Source organism: Chanodichthys erythropterus, chromosome 17, assembly GCF_024489055.1.
Source record: "Chanodichthys erythropterus isolate Z2021 chromosome 17, ASM2448905v1, whole genome shotgun sequence".
Lineage (NCBI taxonomy): Eukaryota > Metazoa > Chordata > Actinopteri > Cypriniformes > Xenocyprididae > Chanodichthys > Chanodichthys erythropterus.
In genome coordinates, this window is record NC_090237.1 from 39831683 (window position 1) to 39851299 (window position 19617).

Genomic DNA, 19617 nt, shown 5'->3' on the forward strand with positions numbered 1-19617 from the left:
ATTGGAAAACACTGGAAGTATTCCAGCTGTGATACGTTTAGCAAGACGTGGAGCTGATTTAAGGTTGAGGAGCACACCATTATTCTTTGATAGTGACAGTGTCCATAGTAGAGACGTTTTAAGATGGCTATAAGATCGTATTGGTGTTGGCCGAGTCTAGCATCACTATTACCAATGCTCATTTTAGGGTTAGTGTTCAAATTTTAGTCTATATTCAGGGTTAGGGTCACAACACTCAAAGTTCAATGCAAAGGGAGATATTTTCTTTTATAGAAATCATTTTTTTAAGGACTACAACAAATGGCTGGTAGGGATTACAATGACCTCCTTCCTGGGTTGGGGACATCACAAACCCTAAAATGTACATAAACCCCGCCCCCGTGAACACAACAAAGGGGGCGGGGTCATGTTGGGCTGCTTTAGAGAAGAGGAAGAGTTGCTGTAGTAGAGTGTTGTTGTCATGCCGTCATTTTACGCCGGACTGCTTCACAAACGAGGGTCAATTCAACACAAAAGATGAACATGACGGCACATGCTAGTGGATGAGTTGAATCAACTCCACAGCAACTACATCAATTTATCCACTAACCATTCAGAAACGTCTAAAAGTTGTAACTTCTTCCCGAGTCTCTCCATCAGTGTCGACTCCGGTTTGAACAATGTAAGGATGAACACGTTCCTCATTTTGGCTGCGTGAGATTCTCCAGCTTTGTTGTTGTTGAGCTGTTAAAGCTCCGCCCTCTTCTGGAAAGTGGGCAGGAGCAGCAGCTCATTTGCATTTAAAGGGACACACACAAAAACAGCGTGTTTTTGCTCACAGCCAAATAGAGGCAAATTTGACAAGCTATAATAAATGATCTGTCGGGTATTTTGAGCTGAAACTTCACAGCCGCATTCTGGAGACACCAGAGACTGATATTACATCTTGTGAAAAGGGCATTATAGGTAACTTTAAGTCTAACTTCAGCGAGTAAGATCAGATTGGTGAACTAGTGAAAAGGCAAAACAAGGAGAAAAACCCCACAGGTAGCAGAGCCTATCTAGAAAGTTTTGGTCAACCACCTAGCAATCACCCTAACCACGCCTAGTGAAGTCACCCTAGTAATACTCAGAACGCTTTTATTATAATGTTCATCTAATGTCATTAGGGCTCAGGAAAGCGGCCTGTTGTTTGGGTGATGACAATCTGCTATTACAGTAAATCCATTGTCTGGCCAATGCAGTGGATGTTGTGTTGTGAATTCCTACTTTCTCTTCACCAGCTCTGACTAGTTTCTCATGTGATTTTGGCCCCTGCTGAGAGTTCGGGAACACAAAACTCTACATCAGAGCTATTTTCCCATGGAATTAAAGCCCCATTTACGTCTTCCAAGAAAAACAGTGTTTTCTCACCCAAGGGACAACTAGCAGCCTTCCAAATAAACCACGTCACAAAGCTGTTTTCTGCAAGTGTTCTTTGCTCACGGTCACTCGAGTCTGTTCGCATGGCAGTGGCCAATGCATTCTTTAACTATTCACACTGCTTTACTCTGCAGGGCTCTTTTAATGACGGCCTTCATCCCTTCCATGACCTAAAACCTCACCAGAACAGTTTTAAAAGAGAACTAGACTGATATTTAAAGTGACAACAGAAAAAAAAAAAAAAGCTAAATGGAAAAAAAAAAAAAATGACTAAGCCCATATTTGCATTTCCTGTCTAGGAGCTTTAATAAACCTAGTCAAGGTTGGCTCAGGTGTAAGCTGCTTGTGTCACAGATGGGAACAAAATGACCTCTTTACTCAGTCTTCACCTCTCCCCACAGCAGATGTTAAAGAGCCATCTCCAAAAATCCAAACCCCTCTCTTTCCCCCTGACCCAGATGTCCTTGCCAAATGTCCTCTGTCTCTGCAGCTCAGCCTTACCACTGAGACGGTTCTCAATCTTGCCAATTTCCAGAGCCAATGGAAATGATTTTGCAGACTTTGCAGAACAAAGGATGTGCCCATGAAAACACTCCAGTAGGTGACTATTATTTTGCCAAGTTGGACAGATGTGTCCCTGGATCAGAATATAAACATTCCTGTCCCCTATACAGTACACCATATTATTTGACCAAGCACTAACCATTACCAACTTCAAAAAAACAAAAAACAAAAAAAAAAAAAAAAAAAAAAAAAAAGAACACTGTTAATTACATCCCTAAAATCGAATGGATAGAAATGTTTTTCCGGGCCCAACAAGGATTGTTCCTGGTACTGCAATTATGTGTGCTGTGAATGCACACTTTAGTTGATGGTCACATGATTTTGCCAAGTAAGTCATCAATAGATCTTTGTTTGCAACATTCATGTCAATGAAAAAAATCCCCAATCCCAACCCTAATAATGAACTATCCTTAAAACCAGAGAGAAAACATTACATGTTTGGAGTGGGCAGGTGTGAACTGGAGGGGCTACATCAGAATAATGGATCCTTGCTTTGGGTCTTAAAGTGACAGCAGCCTAATAAACCTGCTGCCATTTGTGCCATTAATGTGAATCAAACAAAATTCAAAGAAAATAAATCACTCACTGCTCTAGACTGAATAACTTCAGTAGCATCAATGTATATTTAATTCAAACAGTGAAGTCTAATTTGGTTATTCAATTTCTTACATGAATGCTACTCTTAAATATACCTAGCCATCCTATTATTTACTTATTTTTAATATTTGATTTAGATTTGTAGCCAACCCCTTCCTCCACCCCAGCCTTAAATCTCATTAAAACTGTTCACAGGAACAAAGATCAATGACCAACATGAAATAATAATGTTCTTAATTAAAAGTATCCAGAATGAGGCAATTTCCCACATACAGATTCAAAGGATTCAGCATTCAAGGAACTTTCCATGATGCTTTATTCAAACTTTAAATACCATGTTGTTTAATAAATGTATGTTTCAAATATTTGGTATTTGCAATAATGCCTTTAGAAGGAAATCAAAAGAGCAAATGAAAGTGATCAGCCCAAGAAAGTAAATTCCCCTGAAATATTGTTCAATCTAAACTGGAAACTCCGGTTGATTTGTGCTGGTTTTCAGCTGACACCGGCTGCAAGCTGATCACAAGAAAAACTGATTACATAAAACAAAACTCCTGCCCTCATACGAGCTCAGAGCTAATCACACCTCACACTGATGCAATTATTTCCTCATGATTAGAGCTGATGATTAGCCAGCCTAGCGATCACGTCGTGATTCGAGCCCTATTGCACTGCGTCTCTGGCAATCACAAACTCGGCAGCTGGCACAAACAGATCCGGTTGTTCGTTCATTCATGGATACCTAAGCGGATCTGGAATGTCCTGAGGAAAAAAAATAAGAACTGATCCTCCATTGCTGGATTAAAGTGTGTTAGGACAATAACAGACGTGATGGAAAATCACCGGCTCTCAACCTCGCACAGGGAAGAGCAGGGTTGCAGCTCTGTGCGGTTCACTATTAGGGAAGTTCAACTTCTGCATTTGGTCGGAATTTGTGACAGATTACAAAGAGACACCATAAGTCACAAAAAACAACACCCGTGTCCACAGTTGTCAAGGAAGTGATGACAATGTGAGGTGACCTCTGACTGTCTGCATAAGGCCCACTTTATAACTAAGACTACATTCACACTGTCAGTTTTTGGGATTGACACATTTACTTACAGGTGTGAGTCTTGAAATCTCCTGTTCAAACAGCAACTTACAGTAGCGTCTTGAACACTGTCTGTATGAACGTGCAATGCCCATATTATAACCTTATACCAATGACCAAAGAAATAAAGATGACAACATCCATAAAACTGAGAAATCACTTTTGATTCGGCAATAGTCCAATCAACGTATGCATGTTTCATACATAAGAACCCAGAATTCTAGAAATGATCTGTAAATTCCTGCATATTGATTGGGAAAATCTTATTAAAGCCAAAATGATATTTAGTGTCCCATTCACTGACAACCATATAAACATTCGCAACACTATCTTTATAGTCCACTTGCTAGCAATTCTGGAATTTGGGTCAAATACAGGCTACTTTCACTGTGTATAAATTAAATATATAATACACAAATGTTTATTCATATATGTAAATATGCACTACATTAATGATTAGACAACACAATCTAGCTGTTGTGGAAAACAAACAAATCATATCAACAGTTGTTCTCCCCTCTGCCATGTTTAAAGGTTATGGCCCACCCATTTTAGGAATCTCGGTTTCAAAATTATTCCCAAAATTCCCAATGGTAAGCACAACATCAGAGGGCGTTCATGTGCAGATTTTACCAAGGAAACTCCTATTTATCAGGCACGTGCACAGTTAGGGCTCAACCTGTGCAGAGCACATGCCCTTTTTGTCCTTTCACTGCGAAGTGCCCTTTTTTGGAGGTGTTTTATTTTATTTATTTTCTTCAATAAATCAATGCTATTGGTCACCGTTTACATCTGTCTTTCTGATTTACAAATATATATTTAGCCTAATAAAGGTATTAAAAAGAGCTTGTGACAAAATCTTTTTAGATCCGCTCAAACTGTCAGACCTCTTAACTCCGCCCCCTGAGTGCAGCGAACTGAAGTTCAACAGCAGAGCAGCTGAACGTCGGTAAATAAATATCTTGTTGTTTGAACAAGTAGGCTACAATGTTGTCTTTACGAAAGAAACACTAGTATGTCTATAAAGTTTCGTATTTTATGCATTTGAGGCCTGAGACCGGTGGTGGAGAGAGATTTGCCATCTAAGTTAGTCATAGCCAATAGCCTACAAATAGCCTTAAATTGCCTGTGCATAAAGTACAGTAGTATTACATCTTTTATAAATTGAGATTTTGGCCAAACGTATTTTACAACAGGAAAAACTGAGCGCTCATAACTGATGATGATGTAGCCTAATGTGATGCCGTCGTTTTAATGACAAATTGCACATTTGCACATATTCGCTGGTCAAAAACCCGGCATAATTTAATCATATTGGTCACACATATGGTTAATGTTTACAATATGTATTTGCTCTCTAGATAATTTTTTTTTATCTAGTATTGTATACTCCCCGCTCGTCTTCACATGTATAAACATGGTTTTACTACAGTAATGTACAAACTAAAAACATTACAGAATAATCAGGTCACTGTGCCTCTTTATATTTTATCATGCAGAAAATAATGTGTGTGTATTAATGGGTGTTGAGAGGGACATCTCAGTGGATCACAGTGAAGTCATAAACATCTTCAAGCACATGGCTCACAGAAGATTGCTGTATAATTAGTTTTAAAGAAGTCCTGAAACACATTTTTTATATATATATATATATATATATATATATCGAGAGATAGAGAGATAGAGAGATGCTATTTATGATAATTCCAATAGCACGAGAAGGCAGTATAAGTAGTGTGCATGTGATTGAGGAATGTGCAGGGTAGAAATTCAACTGAATCTGCATTAAATCTGCTTGTTTTAGATTATGCTGCAATATTTTTTTTTCAACAACATTTAAGTTATATGCTAACCTGCAATTTTGCAAATTTCCAGTTTATTCCCATTAATTCTAGTTAATGGAAAGTTTCCAACTTTGTAAATCCCTGGAATTTTGCACTAATGATGACAGACTAGCTGTCCAGGTCGGTTTCATTCACACAGCACAGGTTATCGGAGAATGCAGCTGTGAGTCTTGAAAATTTACAGGTGTGTGTTCGGTTATAGAATGTGATGTGATCCGAATGACACTAATATGTAAATAACTGAACTGAATGTGAACATAACTGCATTAACCCTCTGGAGTCTGAGGCTGATTTGGGCCCTGGAGAAGTTTTGACATGCCCTGACATTTGTGCTTTTCTCAGTTGTTTATAAACATGAAGAGTTTATTTGCAAAAACAGATAACTCCATTTTTATGAATTCTGACAAATCATGTTTTTTTTATTGTGCATTCAAAGTAATAACAATCAAACTGCAGTTGGGCTGTTTTTATTAAGTAATGATAACTCTAAAAAATACATGTAAATTAAAAAATTAAAATTCATTGAAAGTATGTTTTATATATATATATATATTAAATGTTTGTTTTTTAGCAAAAGCAGATAACTCCAACATTCGTTTTTTGGCAGAAGCAGATAACTCCACATTTCATGTTTCATAGTTAAACAAAACCCAAGTAATTGCATTTAAAACACTCTCAAACACACATGTGCACACAAACACCCACCCACGCGCACACACACACACACACACACACACACACACAAACAAACAGATCGGCACGCACGGACACACACACACACACACACACACACACACACGCTCTCTCTCGCTCTCTCTCTCTCAAACACACACACACACAGATCGGCACACAAGTACACACACACACACACAAGCAAAAGGACAACCAATTTTTCAGCATGTAAGTCGTGTATGGTGTACAAGGACTTACAGGAGTCAAAATTTAAAAACCTCGATCACTTTTAGTCAGCTTTGATAAAACTTCCCTCAGCTAGCGCGTCTTTTTGAAGTGACTAGAAGCCTTGTCACCTGACCTGAACACTGCGCGCTGATTCGCTAAAACGGACTTATCGGTTTCTGTCTGTACACAAACAAGGGCGCTTGTCGGCTTCTGCTGTAAAACGTGAACTTGCGACGCCTGAAAGTGGGCAAAACCGGCTCTTCTGACAAAATGGATTTAGGGTACAGAACGTGCTATATATGGAGAATAATGCACAGCACTTAGTTCATTTTTTAAAAAAATGGCGTTTATCGGTTTTTGCAAATGAACTTTTCACATATTAATGACAAAAGTGTCTGAAATAAATGACAATGTATTCAGCACAAACTAGGCTACAGTAATATGTGAGCAACATGTATATGTACATGTTTGTGTTTTTGAAAGAAATAAGTATATGCTTGTTTAAAAAAAAAAAAAAAAAAGTCACTGAAATAAACCCACAAAACACATACTAAACGTTTTTTTCAGACTTTTGGGAACTGTATATTTTAGTCTAGAGTTTTTGCTTCAAAGTGATGTTAAAATAACTCTGCCTACTCTGACACATAAAATATTGTATTGATTTTAAATTTCTAAGACACTTTTTGCTTAGGATGGCCGTACGCAAGGAGGCATGAATCTTCATGAATAATACTGTGATTTACACCTGAGGAGACTAAGACCCTGCCTCTAATGAACCGCATAATGAGCCATTAGCCAAGTCTCATGCTCATCAAGCCTGCATTTATTTGATCAAAAATACAGAAGAAAGAAAAAAAAAAAAAAACAGCAATACTGTGAAATATTTTTACAACTTAAAATAATGGTTTTCTATTTGAATATACTTTAAAATATAATTTATTTCTGTGCTGCAAAGCTTTCATCATTCCTTGCGAACGAAAGCTTCATTCATGTGGCACCTTCCTAATCTGTACAAAACAGGCCAAAGAAATATTGTCTAAACGTTCATATTGCTATGACATTTTATGTTTCTTATTTACTATAATATAGAGCTTATAAATGTGTCTTTTTGCGGCTTAATATCGACAGACACAAGTCTATATCGCGATTAGAATAAAGAATTTAGAAATCCTCAAAATGGAATTTAATCCATTCATGCTTTTCAATTTAGGTAAATCCTTTTAGAATTATTCCTCACTGCATCTCAAAAATATGAAAAGTCCATGAAACTGACTAAGCTTGATAAATTTTTACAAGCTGATGCACTCTGTTGAATGAATTGTCTCAGAATTTGCGTCTGAATAGTGTACGCGCCATGTGGCCATATTAGTGGATAATGAGCTGACTCGCAAATGACTGACATCTCTCTCTTTTCAAACAGATTACATAATATTTGTTTTCGATAAAAAAAAAAAAAAAAATGTGTGATAAGTATTCATTAAGTTAGAATTCATTTTCTGAGGGAGTATCAGATTAGACTTCATACAGAGGGAGATGACAGACTGCACATCATGTTAGTTTTCTTTATTTTGCAAAAAGCACAACATTTAGTTTTTACTGTGAGTGTACAAAAATAAAAGAATATATTCTATAGGTTTTAATTGATGTATTATTTTTGTCTCTGTTCATCAGAGGAATCTGGTACCCCACAAACAACTTTCCCAACAAACTTCCGGAAACCTGTGCACACTGACTCCCACATATTACTTAGAGCCAGACTAGTCAGATATTACTCTTCTAAATGATGACCAAGAAAAAAACAACAACTTTTACAACAACTTGATTTCAGCACTTCAGTGAGCAATTCCCAACAAGATCCTTTGAGGTAATGATTGTGTAAGTATGAGTGGATTGTTTTGCAATATGCAGGTTTTGGGTTTCAACAAGCCTTACTACAGTCTGTGATCAACACACAAACACACCAGACATTTGTAAAGAGTCTGCGGTCTATAAAGTATCTCAGCAGTGCAAATACAACAAACAAGTTTGAGAGGTTAATATAAAGCCATTTTGTCTGAAGTGGTGTTGGCTAAGTCAGTTGTCACTGTTACTGTTGCTCATACAACCATAGTTTGGTGTGTAACTCGTCCTGCAATGTTTGTGCTCCAGACCGATTCCTCAGATCATGCGTGTTGTTGAGGATAGTGTGCTGCAACTTTACTAACTGATCACATGCACTTTTTTAGGGCGCTATGAAATTTTATTTATTTTTTATTTATTTTTTAACAATTTAACAACCATTTTTTATAACTTTATCATTTTTAATGTTGTTTATATGTCCATGTGGTGTATTTAATATGCTTTAAGACAAATCATGTGGAAATTCATGTCAACACCATTGCTGAGTATTTTCATCTTAAAACTGCAGTGATCTAAAAACAGTCTCAAATCCTAAATATTAAAAATAAATAAATAAATAAATATTATAATTAAATAAAAAATATTATAAAGCGACGAGAATATTTTTGGTGCGCCATAAAAAAAAAAAAAAAAAAAAAAAAAAAAAAAAAAAGTGTTTTGACTATATAAGTTGTTATTTTGGGTGAGCAATAAATGATATTCTTTTCATTTTTGGGTGAACTAACCCTTTATTAACTGTTATGTGTCCGATGCTGTAAAGAGGGTTACCATTGTGAGTGTTTACCTCAGGAAGTTGACCGAGTGGATCTCTGAGCTGGCGTGAGCGAGTGGAGGCGGGGCTAATTAGCATATTCATGAGTCCGCATATACTAAATGAGGCAAGAGTGTAGTTACATTCACGCTATTTCAAGGCATGAATAATTTTTTCACAGGAAAAAACATTTTCAAAAGTCATTTTGGTGATCAAAGATGATTTTTAAGGAATAAAATTATTAATTACAGGGGGACTATAATAATTGTATTATTATTATTACTTTGAGAGGTACATTCTACTGTACAATCGTCAGCAATTGAAGTTCAAGTGAAGCTGGTGTTTTATTTTGGCGTCTTGCCATGAAGACTCGAGCTGTGGGTTTCTGTGTGTATCTGCCGATAGTTGGTGAAATGCTGCTGAAGTGACTCTCAGAGCACCTCTGGAGATGAAGTTCAAGACATTCCGCATTATACAGTAAATTCCTTTTTTATGACTGGATTCTGTGATTCCACAGAAATCCCTACATTTTCACTTGCTGGACCAGAGAAAAGGTGAAAAAAATCCCACAGACACAATGAATGAGTAGCCCGAGTCACAGAGAATGCAGAAAAGTGAGGAGGAACTCTTTTAATTGGGTCAGTAAGCAACCGCACACAACACCCTTACAGCCACCCCAACCTTCACCACCCAATAAGGCGCCTCAAGTACTTTTGTTCACTTTCACAAACTAACAGCTAGATCGCACACACACATTTATTCAGTTACACAATGAGCCTTTCATGTATTAATGTTTCCCTCCACTGCCTCTGATGATGAAACAGCCTTCTCTGCTGTTGTTCAAAAGAATTGTGCAACGTCAAATCACTTCCATTAACCCCAGCATGTTTTCATCAGACGTTCCTGTGAATTTCACAAGCCTGGGATCAAGTGACACCAAAAGCATCCCAGTTACTGACAGAAGGAAAACCATTTCTATAGCACACTGAAATGTGCCGCATGGCTGGCAGGATTCTTCCCGTCGGCACGGAGGAACGACTGACCAAACAGAGGCCGAATGGATTATTGGGAAAGAAGCAATTTATAAAGAAAACAGCTCAAAACCAGAGGTGAACACCACAAACAAAGACAAAAGCAGCTCTGTTCCAACACTAAGAGCTGCTTATCTGTCCTGTAAGCATCTTATTTGTTTGGCTCTGAGGAAATGTAGATGCAAACATTTCAGGTTCAATGTCCATAACTGAACTACCAAAGGATTTTTAAAAAGGGTTTTAATACAATACATAAGCAGAGCAAAATAACACATTAGTGTGGTTTCAAAATGTTCTGAGCAGCCTTGCTGTCTACAGCCTACAAAGGCAGCTCCCTAACCATCATGGACCCAAATAAGTGATTAAAAAATACAGTAACTCGGCACAGCACACACAGTGCTCCTCGTGTGAAACTCAAATAGAGTTTGCATGTTGCAAAGATAACAATGCCATTCTGTAATAAGCACACAGATATCTGAGTAATTAAAATGAATTCATTTCTATTTATTTTCATTATTTTTATTGATAAAATCGTATCATAGGATATATTGAATAAAACGCATTTATAAATCAACATTTCTCTCAAGCACGATTATCGATAAAAGATGGCGATCTCGATTCAAACACTCGTGATCTCGTTCCTGAATGATTGTGATTCGGCTCTGTCTATTAAACCTTTGACGAGTACATTCACTGCCGCTGATCCAGAGAGAGCCGTTGTCGTGAATTCTTCATTTTCAGCTTCGCAAACTTTTTATCAACCACACAGTATCATTATTTCAACAGTTACACCAGTAGGTGGCGACAAGTGATTGTTCAAAAAAAAATGTATTTGTCACTGAATCATTAATTCAAGAGATTTGTTCAAAAATTTATCCAGTTATGAAACGAAACGTCTTTGTGAGTGAGTCATTCGCTTTTTATCCACCTATTTGTATGTACATTTTGGGATGTCACATAAAAAAAACTCTAACGGCAAAATATACATAAACTATAAAAACTATTAAAAAAAGTGCGTTTAACTCATTCGCTCAACTGAGTGGATACAGTGTTTATGTGATAAGTTTATGCACATACACTACAAAGGAAACACATTTACCGAATAAATTCCTTGATGCGTATTAAAAAAAGTCATGTGACTTTGCGATGGGACACCATAACTGGACCAACCGATCTTATTGCACAGCATCTGAAATGCCATTTTGGTCATTCTGTAATGCCTGAGCAAAGTATGTCATTAAAGGGTTAGTTCACCCAAAAATGAAAATAATCTCATGAACAAACTCACCCTCATGTCGTTCCAAACCCGTAAGACCTTCATTCATCTTCAGAACACAAATTAAGATATTTTTGATGAAATCCGATGACTCACTGAGGCCTATATTGAGATTTCAAAACACTACTTCAGGAAGCTTCTGAGCTTTATGAATCTTTTGTTTCGATTCAGTGATTCGGATCGCCTATCAAACAGCTAAACTGCTGAAATCACGTGACTTTGGCGCTCCGATCCACCAGAGCTGTTAATCGACTGTCTCCGAAAGGCAAGATAACTTTATTGTGTTTTGTCTGTGTGCTCTGAGGTGCAGGTAAATTATTATATACAAAATTATTACACAGTGGCTTCTTCTACTGCAGCAACTTCCATTTTTCTTCGTGATACTTATTGCCAGTTTATCAGGAAGTGACGATTTTCACCAGATGGAAATGGTGCTTCATTCGCAAATGTTTTATGCGATATTCCAATTTTGTTAAATTTGCGACTTTGGATGGAAACATAGCTATTCATTTTTTTTAAATAAAAAATTAAGCAAATTAACATTTTGTCAGAACCTCTAGTGAATTACATGTTATTTTGTTTAATTGTCTGTTCAGATTTGTGGGATATAAAATATAAATCTCAATTTATCCAGAATCGTGCAGCTCTATTGCCCACCATCTTGGTTGTTTTTTTTCTTAGCATGTAAAATGCTTTTCACTCTGATGGAGTTAGTGAGTTTGTTCAGCGAAGGCTTCGTTCATTTGTTTGTGAACCGGTCTACCTGTATCTCAGTTTTCATGCTCTTATTAATCTTACCACCATCAATGTGTACTCCAAATTCACAACCGTGTTACAGAAACTTCCGATCTTAATTCCCGACGTAAGATGGGATGAGAAAGTTCTATTTCTTAAGTGAAATTAGCATGGTTACTAAACAGATTCATTAGTTAGGATGACATGTAGTAAGCATGACGCACAGATGATGTGATGCTCATGTCGATCTCTGATCTGGCATCAAATAAAAGAGCGGTCTTACCTGAAACACAGTGTGTGCCAGTCCGTGTCGAGGGCCTGTAGGTACTGATCATCATAGATGTGCCGTCTGCATCCTGCACACTCCGGCAACCTCCCTCCAGCTGAACAACACAAACACAAAACATCATCCAAGTAATGCCATAATGTACACTGTTTTCAAAAATGGGCTTGTTAACCAATGCTGACGATCTAGAAATGGTCAGATATCGAAGGATTAATTAGCCTGAACAAAACATCAGTCCTTCCCTAATAAAAACATGACATCTTTCTCTTTTCCACTAAGGGAAGTCAATGGACTGTTATACTGTTACCACGCTCTGCTCATTATTATGGCTCATGTGCTTCTGCTACTAACATTCAGAGAACCTACATGCAGAGATTTATTCATAGAAGTCAGAATTTTTCTGCTTTTTAGGGCCGTCAGTTGATTAAAATAAATGGCGTTTCCCGTTAATGTGAAATTAATGCTGGAATATGCCTCTAAATACAGTATATTTTTACAAAATGTAAACCTTGCTCCTGAATAATAAATAAAATATATTTAATCTGCAGAACTCCACCACTGCTGGCTTTATAATGACAATTCATTTATTGATGATATTTTTTATAACTGTTGAGTTGTTAAGAATAATTGCAATTTTGTTAAATATGGATTAAAGGGGTCCCATGATGCTTTTTTTCCATGTTAATTTTTCTTTATTGTGTTGTTGCTGTTTGAGCATGAAAAATCTCTGCAGTTCCAGTTCTCCTCTGTATCAGTGTCAGTGTTTCTGAACTCCCTGAAACGCCTCCACTGTAGTCTTGAGTTTTCTTCACAATATTCTTCATTTAAATAATTCATGCGCAGAATAAAGGGGCGGGGCCTGGTTGAGTTAGTTAGTAGTGTGTTGAAACTGGCGGTTATGGTAAGGGGCGGGACATTTCCCAAACACCAATCACAACACACTGCTCCAGCTGACCAATCAGAGCACACTGTGCTTTTCAGAAGGAGGGGCTTCATAGAGACAAGAACTAAACAGAGCGTTACTGACAGACTGGGAAGAGAGGAGCTGCAACAATGGAGAATATGAGGAAAATAATCAACATTCAAGCAGGAAAACCTGTTCTGGTAGAGCACAACAAATTAAACTTTGTAAAAGGGCATAATAGGTCATCTTTAAATTTATAAAGAACTCAGCCATTATTTTACTAACTGACTTAATCACACAGAACAGAATGAAGCCGTTAAACATGTAATTATTTTCAAATTAATTCATTATCCTCAACAGCTCTACTACTTTTTACTTTTACATGTATTAACTATAGCATGTAGGTTGCTAAATGAGTAAATGAATCCACAGAGATTATCAGATCAAATCAGTAATAAACAACGTTCTGAGAGATGTAATTTCACAAACAGTGTGAGTGATTCAACGGTTTACACTACAAGTGAGCTGCACGCTGGGATACAAGACTTTCGCTGCATCCAAAATCAAATACTTCCCCATGTATGCATTGACCAGCTCTCATAGGTACGACACCTTTAATCTCATAAAACTTTGCGGTTGCAGATTATTATACACATTGTGAATACGGTAAACTACAGAGCCAGAAGAACATCATGCAGCTCAGTGCAAGTAGTCGATTACTGATGATCGGCAGCCAAATGTGTGGCAGAATATTTGAAACACATGACCTTTTTGAATGACCAATCAATAATTCATAAATTATTCATACTAAATACATCAACAAATCCATTTTGTTTCCATTTTTACAAACACAGATCAGCTCAAGGTGTCCAGACCAACCACACTGTAAAAAAAAGAGCGGGAGACTAAACATGTGCAGAACTGATTGAGCCACGCTAATAACAAAACGAAAATTTCATTGGGTATTTTAGAGGAGTGCCAGTCCATTTTTATGCATTTGCGGTTACACTTTATTTCAAGGTGCCCTTGTTACAGCGTAATTATAAAATAAGTAGGCCTTATCACAATACAGTTAGGGTTAGAGTAAGGCGTTGGTAATAATGCACAGTTTATTGTCATTAATATAGTAAGAACATGTAAGATGTGTAACAGACACTGTAAAATAAAGTATTGCCGCTTTTGCTTTATAACTTTGTTAATAGTGAATGATCAAACCAGACCAGTTCCACAGGAACAGGATATGATGTGGTCAATAATGTGTCCCATTCAGTGACTCATTACAGGAACTTGAGTTACGTAATCAGATTACTTTTTCAAGAAACTAATAAAGTAACATTACTTTTTCAATTTACAACAAAATATCCAAGTTACTTTTTCAAATAAGTAACGCAAGTTACTTTCCCTCATGTATTGACTGACAGCTCTCCTGTCCTCATCTTGAGAGAAATAAAGGTCAGAGGTGTTGTGTTGCTGTGTAAATGATCTAATTCAACCAAACTAATTATCAAAATGACTTTAGATTAGATTTAAAAGTAAGAGTGTTGAACTTCCTTCTCCTGTATCTATTCTTCTTCTGTGATCCAGAATCACAGCACAGCTGAAAGGATTGTTTGAGCTGCACCCTCTACTGTACAGGAGTATATATGCATTTCCATCAGCCTGAGGCTGATTCATTTCACTTTTGGTGTGAAAGGACTTTTACATTCACCAAAAATATAACTTTTTTGTTGCCATTATTAGAAAACAAACAAGCAAGCCCAGCCCAGATGAGAAAAAGTAACGCAAAAGTAATGTAATGCATTACTTTTCATAAAAAGTAACACAATTAGTTACTTTTTTTTTTTAGGGAGTAACACTAAATATAAGTAACTAATTGTGTTACTTTTTATGAAAAGTGATTACTTTTAAAAGTCACTTTCCCCAACTCTGGTCCCATTTCACATATGAACCTTCACGGTAGTTCATTCACAATGAACATGATCATGAGAGATGAGTGAGGATTTCCTGAAAACCCCCATCCAGCATCCCTAATATTGAACGGCTTACTGCAGCAGAGTGTCCAAGATCGCAGTCAAATAAACATTCAAGGCTTTGCTAACATAGCTTTCTGCACTACATTTAAATATATGATCATAAAAACAAATGTTCCCCACGCTTTATGTGCCGTATGGTGTGTGCATCTAACACAGGCCCATTTCTGAGCATCCGCCGTCTTTCTGGACAGTTTTCAGCTGAAGGAAGAACTGGCGCTCAGTGAAACTTTTCTCAGTCGAGTTGTGCGTCTCTCAGTAAACTGCTCTGTGTCTCTGCATGAGTGTTTCTCTAAACTAGAGGTGTGTATTGAATGTGACAGCAAAAGAGTCGATGACTCCCTCCATCAGTGACGGACGTGTGGCGTCTGACAGATCAAACCTCATTCACTCCATCATCACATATCAGTGTGTCTGCCACACACACACACACACACACACACACACAGGGGTTTGTTTTTGTGAATTGTTGGGACATTTCATAGGCGTAATAAATTTTATACTGTACAAACCATATTTTCTATCATCCTACATTACCTCTACCCCTAAACCTACCCATCACAGGAAACTGTGCACACTTTTACTTTACCACAAAAACTCATTCTGTATGATTTATAAGCCTTTTGAACAATGGGGACATGGTGTAACGTCCTCACAAATCCCCCTCTCCTTGTAATACCTATATCATACCCATGTCATTATACACATTTGTGTCCTGATACGTCACACACACACACACACACACACACACAGTCAAGGTCTCTGTAATACCACACACACATTCACATAAGTACACACCCTCACATGAGGACCAGATGGGGATGAATCATTTTCCAGAATAACATCACACATAATATGCAAAACATAACTAAAAATACTGTGCTAATGTACTTCCATGACATTTTGAAGATACCATATTGTATAATTATAGTTTTAGATGTCCTTTGGAATCGCATGTAAATGGGTTTTGATTATAAAGTACATTTACCATGGTACACTGGCTGATGAATTTCCATGACTTTTCCATGACCTCTCCAGTCATTTTACAAAATAATAATAATAATAATAATAATAATAATAATAATAATTTTACAGATATTGCCAGGTGGATTGTCACTGAAATCATTTCAGCTACCAACATTTTGCACTAATATATTTAAATAGTTATTAAAGGATTAGTTCACTTTCAAATAAAATGTTCCTGATAATTTACTCACCCCAATGTCATCCAAGATGTTTATGTTCTTCTTTCTTCAGTTGAAAAGAACTTTTTTGATGAAAACATTCCAGGATTATTCTCCTTATAGTGAACTTCAATGGCCTCCAGACGGTTGAAGGTCCAAATGTCAGTTTCAGTGCAGCTTCAAAGGGCTTTAAACAATACCAGACGAGGAATAAGAGTCTTATCTAGAGAAGCGATCTGCCATTTTAAAAAAAAAATACAACTAAATATGCTTTATAAACACAAATGTTCGCCTTGCATGCGTTTCCGCTTTCCGTATTCTTCAAAAAGCTTAGGCTGCATGTCCAACGCCTTCCCTATTCACGGAACGAACGCGGTGCCAGTTTTTCACTGTAAGGAGAACAATCCTGGAATGTTTTCCTCAAAAACCTTCATTTCTTTTTGACTGAATAAAAAAAAAAAAAAAAAAAAATGCACATCTTGGATGCCATGGGGGTGAGTAAATTATCAGGAAATTTTATTTGAAAGTGAACTACTCCTTTAATTAACAACGAACAGACGCACGTTGTTTTTACCTGGAAATCTCAATACTATCTTTACATTTTAAAATCCCCTGACATCCAAGTTTTTGATGACACTGGGAACCCTGAATATATATATGCTAAACCTATGGTACATATCCACAAACATGATATCAATATCAAACATGATAATGGTATGTTTGTGTATCAATATCAACAAACCCTCATCTTGGCGTTTTAAGTTAAACTGCTGTTAGTGAGACAGAAATGAACACAACCGGATTGTTTATAGTTGAAAAGACTCTCAAGCCCTAACTGAGTGAATATTTACCGCACTAGTGTGTGTGTGTGTGTGTGTGTGTGTGTGTGTGTGTAGGTGTGTGTTACTGCAGCAGGATAGTGCAGGAAAACACTCACCAGAACACAAGTGTGCTTTTTTAAAGCTTTTCATGCTATAGCAGCACACCTTAAAGTGGATATTTAGTGTCGTATATAGTGGTGATCAAGAAGCTGGTTGTGGTGCGCAGCAGCATCAGCACCCGCACGAGCTCTGCTGAAGAACAGAAGATGCGCATCTCCTCCAGCCTCTATATTATCATGACAAACTCACCTTCCTCCTCTCCCATGCGTTCGTCCTTCCAGGTGCAACAGAGCAGCATCAACCTCATTCAAGCCTCGGACCGCCACAGAAACTCCCCTCTGCGTTCAGACTCACTGGAGAAATGCGGCCAGCTGCTGCCAGACTGACACTATGGGAAAGGCGCGCGCCTCATGAATATTACAGACGCACACGTTACGCTACTGTCTGATTAGCTGAAGGCTTTAAGCTATGAGTCCGCTGACGCATTGTGGAAGCGCGACGCTCTGCTTACAGTCTGGGCGCTTCCCGAAGAACTTCAGCACGAGCATTTCCTTCGCCGTAGTAGGAAAACGGGCCAACTGAACACTTTCCCTGGAAAATAATGGGAGTTGTCTGCGCATGCGCTTTTACAGTCGCTCTCGCATGAGGTCATGGTGTGTGTCTCAATCAGCCCCCTAGTTCAGTAGTCAGGACACTGATCAGGGAATCAGCCACATTCATTTACATTCACGAGCTGATTGAGACGCAGGGATAGTCAAATTATGTTTTATCTGGATACTTAAAGGTGCAATATGTATTTTATTTTTTTTCAGTAAAATATCCAAAGACCACTAGGCCAGTATATTTTGTTCACTTACAATATCCTAGATGTTTCCAACTATTTGTAAATCGTGAGAAAATAGCAATTTTAACCAAGGCTCCGGGACGTGTGAGGAGTCGCCTGTCAATGGCGTAATACCCGCGTTACCCTCGGTTTCTGGTTTTATAGAAACCATGGAAACACCAAAGACGCTTTAACATGTTTTAATAGAAAAGGGAACAACTGTTTTGATATATTGATAGACAGAAAACTAATTGTTATTATATAGCTCAACACGTTTAGTCTTATTGTTTAAATCTAATTTTCTTGATGTTTTGCGATGCTTTACCATGCCTCAGATAAAAACACTATTTTGTGAAGTAGCTAACATAGCATAATCAGATGCAGCTTTATTTTTACTAACAGTAATACAGCATTTTCTCCATCATACAATACGTTTATAATTAATGGCATGATTTATCAACACAAGCCATCCAGTATTTAATCTGATATTGTAAAATGGATCTATCTTACTGCAGTGTGTAACAGTGTCTCACAGCAGCCGCCGAGTGAACGCACAGAGTAACGTTATAACATCATTTTTTACACGCTCAAATGTCTCTAATATGATAAACAGAGCTGCGTTCCCTCATACTCATTACCGGAAAAGCGGAAGCGGCGCCGGCGACTGTGTCATAATAAAAGTCCCGCTGCTCGTGAGGCGTGTGTTAATCAATCGCTCCATCTCCTCGTTCAGCTCCACAACACTCACTCCTGCTCTGCTTCATACTACAGTAACGCTAATAATCACATCCATGAACATGATTTCTTCCCAACTCCAATCCCTATTCTTTTGCACAGTCCGTTGAGATGGAGACCACATGTCCCAAGATTCCGCTCTCAAACTTGGTGTCAAATAAAGGATTTCAATAACAAAAAAAAAGGTATTCACTTTCTTCCTGTCACATGAGGCTGTCAATTTCCTACCCCTTAAAATCTGGAATCTGAAGGTGCAAAAAAATCAAAATATTGAGAAATTCGCCTTTAAAGTTGTCCAAATTAAGTCCTTAACAATGTATATGCACTCACAAAAATAACTTTTTTTTTATTTATTTAGAGTAGAAAATTTACAAAATATCTTCATGGAACATGATCTTTACTTAATATCCTAATGATTTTTGGCATAAAATAAAAACAAATCAATAATTTTGACCCGTACAGTGTATTGTTGGCTATTGCTACAAATATACCCGTGCGGGAATCTAGCACTCCTATTTGTGGTCCAGGATCACAAATAGGAGTAATTTTTTCTAATGAACAATGTAATTTAACTTTTTGATTCACAATGCTCCGTTGGAGCAACTTAATGGAAGCACTTTGTTCTGCACTATGTTCCACCACTTTAAGACAAACGGATTTGTTGTTTGTTGTGTTTTCATATT

The 19617-nt window shown here is 37.4% G+C and overlaps 1 protein-coding gene across 1 annotated transcript in view; it reads right to left on the bottom strand.

The window, feature by feature from the left end:
- limk1a (LIM domain kinase 1a) overlaps positions 1-17940 on the bottom strand; it is a 65110-nt gene extending 47170 nt beyond the window's left edge. Inside the window, exons 1-2 of the mRNA XM_067366393.1 lie at positions 17626-17940; positions 12375-12474 (exon numbers count right to left, since the gene is read on the bottom strand). Coding sequence (XP_067222494.1) covers positions 12375-12474; positions 17626-17683 — 158 coding nt within the window. The 5' untranslated portion in view covers positions 17684-17940. The remainder of the gene's footprint in view (positions 1-12374; positions 12475-17625) is intronic.
- Between the last annotated feature and the right edge of the window lie 1677 nt (positions 17941-19617).